This window comes from Hyaena hyaena, unplaced genomic scaffold, assembly GCF_003009895.1.
Source record: "Hyaena hyaena isolate Hyena2069 unplaced genomic scaffold, ASM300989v1 scaffold_2268, whole genome shotgun sequence".
In the NCBI taxonomy this organism is placed as follows: domain Eukaryota; kingdom Metazoa; phylum Chordata; class Mammalia; order Carnivora; family Hyaenidae; genus Hyaena; species Hyaena hyaena.
In genome coordinates, this window is record NW_024082902.1 from 39351 (window position 1) to 51743 (window position 12393).

General features: G+C 36.5%; 2 protein-coding genes across 2 annotated transcripts; one reads left to right on the plus strand and one right to left on the minus strand.

The window, feature by feature from the left end:
• The first annotated feature begins 392 nt into the window (after window positions 1-392).
• Window positions 393-1331, plus strand: LOC120227398 (olfactory receptor 6C74-like). The gene has a single exon (XM_039225519.1). It carries the CDS (start codon window positions 393-395, stop codon window positions 1329-1331), a length of 939 nt encoding a protein of 312 aa, XP_039081450.1.
• A 9544-nt stretch (window positions 1332-10875) lies between these two features.
• LOC120227400 (olfactory receptor 6C6) lies at window positions 10876-11823 on the minus strand. The gene has a single exon (XM_039225522.1). The coding sequence runs from the start codon at window positions 11818-11820 to the stop codon at window positions 10876-10878; it is 945 nt and encodes a 314-aa protein (XP_039081453.1). The 5' UTR covers window positions 11821-11823.
• Between the last annotated feature and the right edge of the window lie 570 nt (window positions 11824-12393).

Below are 12393 nucleotides of genomic sequence, written 5' to 3' on the forward strand. Positions count from 1 at the left end.
AAACTTTTAATTGAACAGGAAATGGCACCCATTCCAATTCTTGTGTAAATTCAAGAGAGGAAAAGCATTTTTTTGTTTGAATAGTCCTTCTAAATTGCATCTAATTTATTTATTTAAAAATCAATAATTTCTACCATCATAGAAGTTATTCTCCAATAGAATTACAAACTACAGATGGAGCTCTCTGTTCAGATACTTGGAAATGGAAATTATTGTTCTTCCTGGGATAAATATCTAAGTATGGATGAGTATTATGTGACTCTGAAACATCACTTTGCTAACTTGCACCAAACACTATTTATGACTGCTATTTTTCCACTGGAAACATTGATTTGTTTCTTTTTTTTTTCTTTTTCCTTTACTATTTAAACCTGGAAAGGTAGAGGACAGTAATGGGAAACCATACACAAGTGACAGTGTTTATCCTGGCAGGTTTGACTGATGATCCCCAACTGACAGTTGTGCTGTTTGTCTTCCTGCTTCTCACCTACTTGCTAAGCGTCACTGGCAATCTGCTCATCATCACACTCACCCTGGTGGATATGCACCTCAAGACCCCCATGTATTTTTTCCTTCGGAATTTTTCCTTTTTAGAAATTTCCTACACTTCCACATGCATCCCTAAATTGTTGGTTGCTATGGCAACTGGGGACAAAACCATTTCCTATAACAATTGTGTTACTCAAGTGTTTTTTGCTTTTCTTTTTGGTGCATCTGAATTTTACTTGCTGGCAGCCATGTCCTATGACCGCTATGTGGCCATCTGTAAGCCCCTGCATTACATGACCATTATGAGCAGTAAGATCTGCATACAACTTGTCTTCTGTTGTTGGCTTGCTGGGTTTTTAGTCATCTTTCCACCTCTCCTCCTAGGCATAAACCTTGACTTCTGTGCCTCCAACATTGTTGACCATTTCTACTGTGATACAACTCCCCTGCTGCAGATCTCCTGCTCAGACACACAGCTCTTAGAGACCATGGGATTCATTTGTGCAGCAGTGACACTTGTGATCACGTTGGTAATGGTGATAATCTCCTACAGCTTTATTGCACTGACAATCCTAAAAATCCCTTCAGCTAATCAGAGGAAAAAGGCTTTTTCAACATGTTCCTCTCACATGATTGTGATATCGCTTTCTTATGGCAGCTGTATCTTCATGTATGTTAAGCCATCAGTCAAACAAAGAATATCTTTTTCCAAGGGAATTGCACTGCTCAATACCTCCATTGCTCCACTTTTAAATCCTTTCATCTACACTTTAAGGAATGAGCAAGTGAAAAAAGCCTTTATGAACATGATACACACGGTTGTTTCTTTCTCAAGAAAATGAACATCCTATTGAATAATGTATAGTGCAAATGAACAAAGGAATACCTAATAATATCAATGAATCTAATTATAGCTTCCAATTCATAGTTTCTTTCAATGTTTTTTGCTTTCGTGTCTTTATATTCATCTTTATGTGTTCTCAAGCTATATTTACACAAAAATCTTTGCTCCAAAGAAGGTAATGTTTTTATATCCTTTAAGAGATATTTTTTTCTCTTCTCACTTCCATTTCCTATGAATATCTGAATGAAATGGAGTTGAGAGTTTCAATCTGTCTCTGTTGTCTTTTCTGCTAGTCAAGAATCAAAATATCTTTTTATTTATATTTGACGTAACATGCAATGAAATTCTTACATATTTATTTATTTTTGTTGAACCTACTTACAACTAATATTCATCTATAGTTTTTGTAATACTACCAATTATTGCTGCATACTCTAATGAAATGAGAGAAAAATTGTGGCAGAGATTAAAGATTAGTGTTGATGCTCAAATTAGAAAATCTTGTCAATTTAAAAATTGTTCATGTGTGTAAGTACATCCTTTAGAAATTAGTTTTTCAGTTTCTATTAGGCAATTGTAATAATTTACAAGTATATCAGTTATAGGTGACAAAATCTGTTACTTCACTGCTATATTTTAAAAATTAATTTTGAAATACAAACTTACTCGGTATTTCTATGGTCAAAAAAACTCTCTTCTAAAAAGCCATTCTAAAAGGCTTTATTTATATATTTTTAATGTCTGCCAAGTGCTAGTTATTTACCATGGAGGATATTAACATTATTATTAACATTATGCACTGTAGAAGCAATAGGTCGATGAGGCTAAAATCAGTTTGAGGGATATACAGTTCAAAAGATTAGTGAAAACTTAAACTCAAGGAGGCTTAGTTTTCATCTGTCCAGTTGAAGATTTTGAGATCTTCTAAACATATATCTTTAGCCTAATCTCTGGACAGTCCTGAGTTGTGGTAGAGGACATTTCTTTACATTGTGAAAACTCTGAAAACAAACTAAGGGTATTAACAATATTACTTTTGCTTGCAATCATCCTTACCGAAATTGCTAAGGTTGTACCAATCCATCTAAACATCCAATTTGAATAACATCTTTCTTTAAGAATATTCTGTCTTTTCAAATTATAGTTAATCACTTAGTTCTTTTTGCAATTTCATCCTTAATACATAGTCTTTTGAGTATCTCAATGACATCTGTTCTACAAGGTTATTATAATTTGCCAGTTGATCTGCCCATAATTTAGCAGTTTCAAATTAATTTTTCCAAAATAAATTATAATAGATATGGACTTCTCCATTTGATTAAGGTCACAGTCTTGCTTGTGTTCAATTATCAAATTAGACTTCCAGAATTTAAATAAAATACCGATGATCAAAAGACTCATATTTGTTATCCAAAAGAATCTATGGAAACTCCCACACTTTGTCTCAAGAACTATCTCAACGTTTCTTGGTCAATTAAAAATTAATATAAAATTATTTCTCCTCTAAAAATTTTTTTGTCATTGCCATTGTATGAATACAACATCTGTATTTTATTAGGTTAAACATTACTTAAAGTTAAGTCAATTTGGCATTAACCTATGATTAGAGTCTCTAAAAAGTACAGGTATTTCTCCCATAAAAATAAGTTCTTTGCAGAAATTTGTTTTTTTTCTAAATATCTCAAATGTAATTTCCTAATTGTATTTTTCTCATTTTTTCCCTATTTCTCATTTTTAATGCTCTTTTACCCAATATGACATAGTAATATCAGAATGTCTAACAAATCTCTATTTATTTTTAATTAGTTGGTTATACTTTGAAATTTTTAGAAACAAATACCCTCTTATTTATTAAGATTTAAAATTATTCATAATATTATTTACTTAAAGCTGAGTTTTCCATTGTGATCAAATTCTTCGAAATATTCTATTCCTAATGTCTCCTTGCTTGTTTTATAATCTGAATTTTAAAAAGCATCAGCTTTAGCCTACATTTGGCTATTACTGTCATCACTACTTTTAAACTCATATTCTATCCTCAACCCTCTTTCATTAGTTTAAATCCCAACAGCTCAATAAACTGTGTCTTTCAAACTCTTAGTTTTTCAAAGACATGAGTCTTCTTTTTATTGTTATCTCGCTCAATCTCAGCAATATTTAGCACAACTAATCACTCTGAGCAATGTAAAACATGTGCCTGGAATAACCCACACCAGCAATCCAAGGCCGTCCCTGGGGTGCAGTGTGGGGGGAGTCCCATTTCAAAATATAGTGGTGGACTTCACTGAGCTTTGTTGGGTCTGAGGCTGTAAATATCTGTTGGTCTTGTGTGCACTTTCTCAGGCTGGGTGGAAACCTTCCCTACTCACACAGAAAAGGCACATAAAGTGGTCCAACTTCTTCTAAAATAAATCATTCCTCGATTTGGGATCCCTATCACTATGGGGTCAGATAATAGGCCAGGATTGTGGCTGAGGTGGTGCAGCTGGTGGCAAAGGGTTAGAAATCCCCTGGAAGTTACACAGGGCATACTGACCCCAGAGCTCCTGGAAGGTGGAATGAATGAATGGAACCCTGAAGCTGCAATTAAGTAAACTATGTCAGGAAACCTACCTACACTGGGACTAGGTGTTGCCAATTGCCTTGTTGAAATTCAGCCGTAGCCCCCCTAAGCAGATGGGATTACCCTTATGAAATCCTTTATGGGAGCCCTCCCCTCATTATCAAGTGCATCACGGGGGGATCTAAATGAGATAGGCAATCTAATGCTAAGGCAACAGATGTGGGCCCTTGGGTCCTGGAACTGCTGAGTTAAGGAGCGATTACCTGTGATTCTGACCACAGACCGCACCCCTTTAAATGAGGAGATGCTGGGGGCGCCTGGGTGGCTCAGTTGGTTAAGTGCTTCGGCTCAGGTCATGATCTCACCGGTTTGGGGTTTGAGCCCTGCGTCAGGCTCTGTGCTGACAGCTAGCTCAGAGCCTGGAGACTGCTTCAGATTCTGTGTCTCCCTCTCTTTCTGACCCTCCCCTGCTCATGTTCTCTCTCTCTTCCCTCTCTCTCTCTCTCTCTCAGAAATAAATGAAAACATTAAAAAATTAAGTGAGGAGATGCTGTATGAGTGAAGCAGTGGAATGTCCAACTCCCCAAAACCCCTGTGGAGAGGTCATTTTGTCCATCCCTACTGCAGTAAAGATAGCTGAGGTGGGTCCCTGGATTCACCACAGCAGAGTCAAGCTGGCATCCTGAAACTGGTGGAGCATTCCTGATCCACCAATGCCATGCAAGCTGACCATACAGAAGAAGCAATCTGCAACTCCAGAGGTTCTGGGGACAGTAGCCCTTCTTTAGTCACTCTAGAAGTTGACTAGTCTATGCATGGCAGAAGTTTGCTATCCAGAAGAACAAATGGACTGTCCTTATTTTCTATATCTGTTTCCTTACTGTGATGCACTGTCACCCCTTGTTTCTCACTGTTATTGTGATTCTTGCTCTACTCTTTGCAATAGGATTGGCAGACGCTGCCCCCACTGGCTGGGAGTATGGTGAGAGGTTTCTATTAATACTCACCTTCCTTTTGAGGATAGGATGCTTTGTAGGTATTGGTTGCTTCTAATCAGACCCCTTCTGTAGACCTAGATTCCTCATCATGTGACCCATGTATTCACATAACCAGGTCAGGCCAAGGAGTCACTTGGACCTTACTATACCATATTCACTTTTCATGCCAGGGTAAGGTCCTGGGGACCCACAGACAAAATAAGACCACCTATTCTATCTGCCGACAGGAGAATCAATACACTCGTTTCAACCCACAGTACTCCCCAGTGCAGGAATAGCTAAAAGTGCAGAGTCACCCCAAGACAGGCGCCACCAGTGTGGGCCAACTAACTAACAAAACTCAAATTACCAATCCAAACCAGCCAGTGTCTGTATTCTTTGATGCATGTACAGCCATAAATAACATATTGCCAAATGGTGTGCCATGCAGAGGTCTGACATGGGAACAAGAGTACCAGCACAATGACAAGTACATGTGTGAGGAGTCTGGTTTGTGTGGCCACTGGCCCCATCCACCTCAATGCTTCTGTCCTTGTTGGAGCTGTGTCACATGTGCTACCTGGTATCCTAAAGACAAAATAGCACTCCTCCAAAAGGGTGTGGCTGAGTCAGATTGTCAATAGCAAACCTGTAACTCCAGTGATTTTACCGTACTTGACTCAGGAGACTCAACTGGAAAATGGACCATCAGATTATTATGCTTATCTATGGGCAGGGCACCAGATTCCAAAACCCCGTTATATTTTAAGAGTTACAGTTACATATATGGCCATGACCATATATGTAAGACCAAATCTTTCACTCCTTTTATGAAGAAATGGAAAACGGCCATTCTACTGTCTCTGTCATGATGACAATCTGTTTCTAGCCCTAGTAGAGACTATAGTCCAGACTCTAAAGGTCTCTTCTTGTTATGTACATAGGGTAACTAACATAGGGGATCAATGGCCATGGGAGGATGGAGAATTAGATTCTTACTAACCTTATAATGGAACAGAATATACCAGTCTTATTACTGGGGTGTGGCTCCTCAAAAACCTCAATTATAAGGAAAAGCTGCCTTGACTGATGGGGAAGAAAGCTTACCATCCCTGTTGGAAGCTTAACATGCCTAACCCAAGGTTTTATAACTCAATTGCCTGGGAACCCAATGGTGGGGCGCCCCAGATCACCTTGGGCCAGATCTCCACCCCTTGTCTAACTTCTCTCATCTCCAAGAGGCCTGGGATAATGTCAATGCAGCCATCGAATGGCAGGCCCCTGGTGGACTATACCAGATATGTGGAAAGACAGCCTATACAGTACATCCCTCAGGCTGGTCAGAGTCATATGTGCTGGGAACTATTCATCCATCTTTCTTCCTGCTCCCACTTGCCGGAGGGGAACATCTGGGAGTCCAAGTGTATGGGGACAGGGAGACTCAAAGGAAATTTACAAACTGGCATTTGGAAAGATGATGAATGACCTCCCAAGCATATAATCCAATATTATGGCCCTGCCACCTGGGCACAGAAAGGGTCCTGGGGCTACTGCACTCCCATTTACATGCTAAACCACTCCCATTTACATGTTAAACCACATAACCAGATGACAAGTGGTTGTAGAAATTATAACCAATGAAACTGCCAGAACACTTAACTGCACACAGCAAAATATTTTTAATAAGATCTAAAACATAAACAATTTAAAATAATTGGTATTTAGAGTTCAAGAAATATTTATCTAATAATTTTTGTGTGTTAGAAAATTTTGAATATATTTATTATTTTTTAATCCTCACAGCTTTCATTGATATTTCTTTTCGTAAAATAGAATTTATTGTTAAATTGGCTAACATGCAGTCTGTAAAGTGTGCTCTTGGTTTTTGGGGTAGATTCTCATCATTCATTGCTTACACACAACACCCAGTGCTTATCCCACAAGTGCCCTCCTCAGTACCCATCACCCATTTTCCCTTCTCCCCAACCCCTCTCATCAACTCTCACCTTGTTCTCTGTATTGAAGAGTGTCTTGTGGTTTGCCTCCCTCCCTCTCTGTTTGTAACTATTCTTTTTCCCCTTCCCTTCCCCCATGGTCTTCTGTTAAGTTTCTCAAGATCCACATATGAGTGAAAACATGATATCTCTCTTTCTCGGACTGACTTATTTTACTCAGGAACCTTCCAGTTCCATCCATATTGCTGCAAATGACATGATTTCATTCTTTCTCATTGCCAAAAGAAGTGCTTTACCTAATAATTTAAAGCAGAAGTACAGGGGATCATGGGCTGAAAAACTGATTGGAGGAAATATCCAGAATTATTTTTACAAAAAGTGGACGGAACATGCATTCTTCCTATAAAACACAGTAAAACACAGTAAAACTGTGTAGTCACTATGGAAAACAGTCTGGTATGGTGTGTGGACTAGAGATGTTTAGGACAATTTTGTGTTATTTTCATAGGTAGAGAGTCCACTGAAACCTGACTTATAGAATAGCAGTCTATCACAAAGAGTAATAAACACAAATATAGGTTTTTGTTTCTCTTGGTCTTTATTTTTATATGACTCCATTAATGCAATAGGTTATCCTTTAGGAAAGCCTACATTAAAAGAAAACAAATTCAGAAACTTTCATAGAATTCGTGAAATTTTGGGTAGAAATTATATGAATGAATGTTTAGAGGCTGTTAACTGCTGATTTACAATACTGAAGGAGGTTGGACGTCAGTAACAACGTGTTTATGAGGATATTAAGATAGTAGGTATCTCTATAGTCTTTCCTCATTAATTCTCATTTTTTCCTTCTCCCCTCCTCCTCCCCCTTTTTCACAGAAGTCAGCTATGAGAAACCACACAAGAGTAACAGCCTTTATTTTTCTTGGACTGACCAGTAATCCACAATTATAGGAGGTCACGTTTCTTCCCTCTCTCTCTCTCTCTCTCTCTCTCTCAATCTCTCTCTCTCTCGATTTAATCTACATTTGGGTGTCAGGGAATCTAACCAAAATCACCCTCATCCTATTGGACTTTCATCCAAAGACACCCATGTATTTCTTCCTCCAAAATTTCTTATTTTTAGAAATCTCATTTGCAACTACCTGCATCCCCAAATTTCTTGTCATTAGAGCAACAAGTGATAATGAAGTAGGGATGCTGAAGGGTATCCATGTTAGAAAGGCTCCTGCTGGCTTTCTGCTAGGCCTCATATACTCATGTTTCCTACTTTGCTTCTGAATAAGCCAATAAAGCTATCTTCCCGTTTCAAGAGGAAGAAAGAAAGTTAATCATTCTCTGAGTTTCGTCCTAGGCTCAAACACCTGATAACACCCAAGAACCAGATTCAAAAATATACTAGGACATGTGCTCCAAACAAACCTCAGCTGACACTGGCATCAATACCCCTACCTTTGGTAATTTATGGAATAACACTTATTCCATAATTGTTACGGACAATTATGTTCACCTGACATTTGCTTTTCCCTGGATTCCTGGATGAACATGCACCCTAGACCCTTTTCTAATATAAATACCTAGGCCCACCCCCAAAAAAAATTGACTACTCTCCTTTCTTTTCCAAGTCTCTCAGACACTCCATCTGTGTGTGTGTGTGTGTGTGTGTGTGTGTGTGTGTGTGTGTTTCATTCATGCTATTCAATAAACTCTTTTCCTACTTTCCTTGGCTTGCAATTGATTTCTGCCCTGCGTGAAGCCAAGGACCCTCTTGGCTGGTCCCGTAGGACCCTCCTCTGAGGCCTGCCTGCATCAATATGATCATTTCTCACAACAGTTGTGCAGAACAGATGTTTTATTCTTGCTTGGGTTCAATACAATTTTTTCTTCTGGTTCCTTAGGCAAATGTTTGTCTTTGGACTAGTACTTCACAGACTCTGGGCAGACTTCCTTAAAGATCTCTGTAGTCAACCTATTTGAATACTGTGACCGTTTTAGTGAATGAAAGGGTTTAAATAAGGTTACTCTCTTAATGATCAAACAATAACCTTGTTTTTCTGAGGGGTTGAAATTCCTAATTATGAAGCTTTCAGAAGAAATGGTAAATAGAATGACAAGAGTAGATCATTGGAAAAAATATTTTTCATAGTCTTAGAAGAGTCTTAGAATCATTACATGAAAGTAATAGTAAACATACTTTTAGTAGTAAATGAAAATAGAGTTTGCAAATGTGTAAGTCAAATGAGAATTTCCTGTTGCCCATGAATTGCTATTGAAGGACAAAACCCAAAGTATTCTTGTATATCAGATTCTAAATACTGCCACCAATAATTAGAGTCAGATGCATTTATACAGGGTTTATAATCAGATGGGAGTTTATTAACCTGATTACCATGAACAAAAGGAATAAGATATATGAAAGATAAGTTTCTATCACCTCCCTAAATCAACATTAAGGAATGGAATACCTACACAAAGGAAATGTATCTTTCTTGGCTGGACGTTTGCTGAATTTTTGAATATTAAGAGGTATGCTATTGTTGCCAAAAGAAAAGAACCTGTACATTATTTCCTCAGGTCAGAATTAACTAACATAATTTTGCTAGGTAGAAAAGAAACTGGAATTGAGGGAAAGATTTTGGCAAATTAACCTTTTATCAGGTAATGACACTCTGGTGTTATGAAAAACACTGAATTTACAACAATTTTAGAAAACGGATGGATAACATGGCATATATTGGTTGTATTCGAGACATAGGAATGGTAGGGACAAGAATAATAATCTTAAATTACATTTATAAGACTATCAAAGTGATTCTTACAGAAATTCTTTCAAAACCACTGACATACCAGGTTTAAGTCCAAAATACAATTTTCGTATACAGGTCCCTCCAACTTCTTTTGCCTTGTTACCTCTGCCTTTATAACAGTATATTAAGTGCTTATGGGACAATATTCTTGAATTGTGCAGAATAAGTGATATCTTTTACTGATGGCTAAGCAGTTCTAAGAGCATATATTTAATAAACTATGAGATGTGGATTAAATTTCTCCTACTTTATATACTGAAATTCTGAGGCAGAAAATTTTATGTATTCTTTGCAATATTCCACATTGTGTATATAAGGAAACTTTTACTGAACCCAGGCTGAATATCGCAAAAATCCTGTTTGAAACATTAGATATACTAATCTCCAAATGCGTGTAGTTATCTAATACCTCCGTGTTATTTGCATATATTTGTATCTTAATCATCTTTCCCTATGTGTATTTTTAGGCTCAACATAATTATTACTTTCTCCTAAAAGGCATTCTAGATCTCCAAAATTACTTAGAAGCTATACTATATGCCCTAAAGTATTTTAATATCCCTTTATTATCATACTAATTATACACTGTGTAGCAATATTGGAGTTATATGCTTATCTCCTTTAAGCTATGCAAACTTCTTAAAGGTAAGGTTGAGCCCCTTGCAATGTCTGAAATAAGGGAGATATACAACATATATTTGATTAACAAATTACATATAGCAAGTTATACTTATAAAAGGCATACTTTATTTAAAGTATGGTTTCTGCAGGTTAATATATAATAAAGAAATGTCATTCAAAGCTTCTGTTAATTACTTGAGGGAGTAAGTTATTGTAGCAGGTTGCTTTCATTAGGAAGAATAAAATGTATTGGTGGTACTGAGCTCCAAGATTCTTCAAGAGAATGTCCTATATGAGAGGTGCCTGGGTGTTTCAGTTGGTTAAATGTCAGACTTGATTTCTGCTCAGGTCATTGATCTCACGATTTGTGAATTCGATCCCGGTGGGGGCTCTGCACTAACAGTGCGGAGTTTGCTTGGGATTTTCTCTCTTCCTCTCTCTCTGCCCCTCCCCTGCTTGCTCTCTTCCCTCTCAAAAAATAACTAAAAAAAAATTAAAGGTGAAATAAAGAGAATATCCTATATAAGATAATAAGTAATGAGGTAGAGAAACATGATCACAAAATTGAATGAAACATTCTTTCTTGTTTTTATGATAAGATTGTGATTTGTAACATTTATTACAATTGTTTTTTTGAAAAATACAACATCTTTTGTAACATATCTCGGAAGACTTCTTTCACCTGCTGGTTCCTTAGGGTATAGATGAAGGGGTTTAGTAAAGGGGCAACTGAAGTATACAGCAAAGCTACACCTTTGGATAAAGTCACTCTTTCTTTGGCAGATGGTTTAATATACATAAAGATGCAGCTCCCATAAGTCATAGAAACAACAATCATATGGGAAGTACAGGTGGAAAAAGCTTTGCTCCTTTGCTGTGCTGAAGGGAATTTAATAATTGTCCTAATGATGCAACTGTAAGAGAGAATCACCAACAGCAATGTGATCACAAGTGTCACCACAGCGAAAATGAAAGACATCAATTCTAGGACACGTGTATCTGTGCAGGATATCTGCAGGATAGGCGAAGTTTCACACATAAAGTGATCAATTATTTTGGAAGCACAGAAATCCAGCTTGAGTCCCATGACCAATGGAGGAAAGATGATTAGGAATCCAGTTACCCAAGAGGAAAGTACAAGTTGATAGCACACTTTGCTGTTCATAATGATTGGGTAATGCAAGGGTTTACAGATGGCAACATACCGGTCGTAGGACATAGCAGCCAGAAGGTAAAACTCTGTAACTCCCAGTAAAAGAATAAAAAATAATTGAGCTGCACAATTATTATATGAGATGGTTTTTTCTCTAGTCACAATGGTTATCAAGTATCTGGGAATACACACTGTTGTGAATATGATTTCCAAAAATGAGAAATTACGGAGAAAGAAATACATTGGTGTCTTGAGGCGAGGATCTAGCAGGGTAAGGAGGATAATGATTAAGTTCCCCATCAAGCTCAATATGTAATTAAGAAATAGAAACATGAAAATCACAATTTGCAATTGTGGGTCATCTGACAATCCTTGGAGAATAAAATCTATTTCCATTGACCGGTTTTTCATTTTACTTTCATGAGACTTATTAAATACACATAAGAAAAAAAGACAAAAAATTAAACATATATATGAATATAATATAATGTAGTATAACATAAATTAACCTATATATACACATTAATCCTTATATATAAATACAAAAAAATCAAAATATATATGTTAGCCTAAATGCATATAAATTAACTTAAATATATAAATAAATTAACATAAATATATAAATAAATTAACATAAATATATAAACTAAATATATATACTAAATCTATAGTTTAACTTAATATATATAAATTAACTTAAATATTTATATATTTACCCAAAGCAGAAAGAGGCATAAATTCTTTAATTTATCAATTTGCAAGTGATTTCTCTAGTCTGAAATTCATGATACCACATAATTACATGCAACAGTCAATTCTAAATTCTTATCCATTAGTTCTCCTTATTATATTTCTCACAATTTTTCTCTGGAACTTGGATATTTTCTTTGATTAGTATGCATTTTTACCCATTCCCCTGAGTGGACTCAACAACTCTACATGCATAATTTAAAAAAAAAGAATATGAATTATTTTAAATGTACT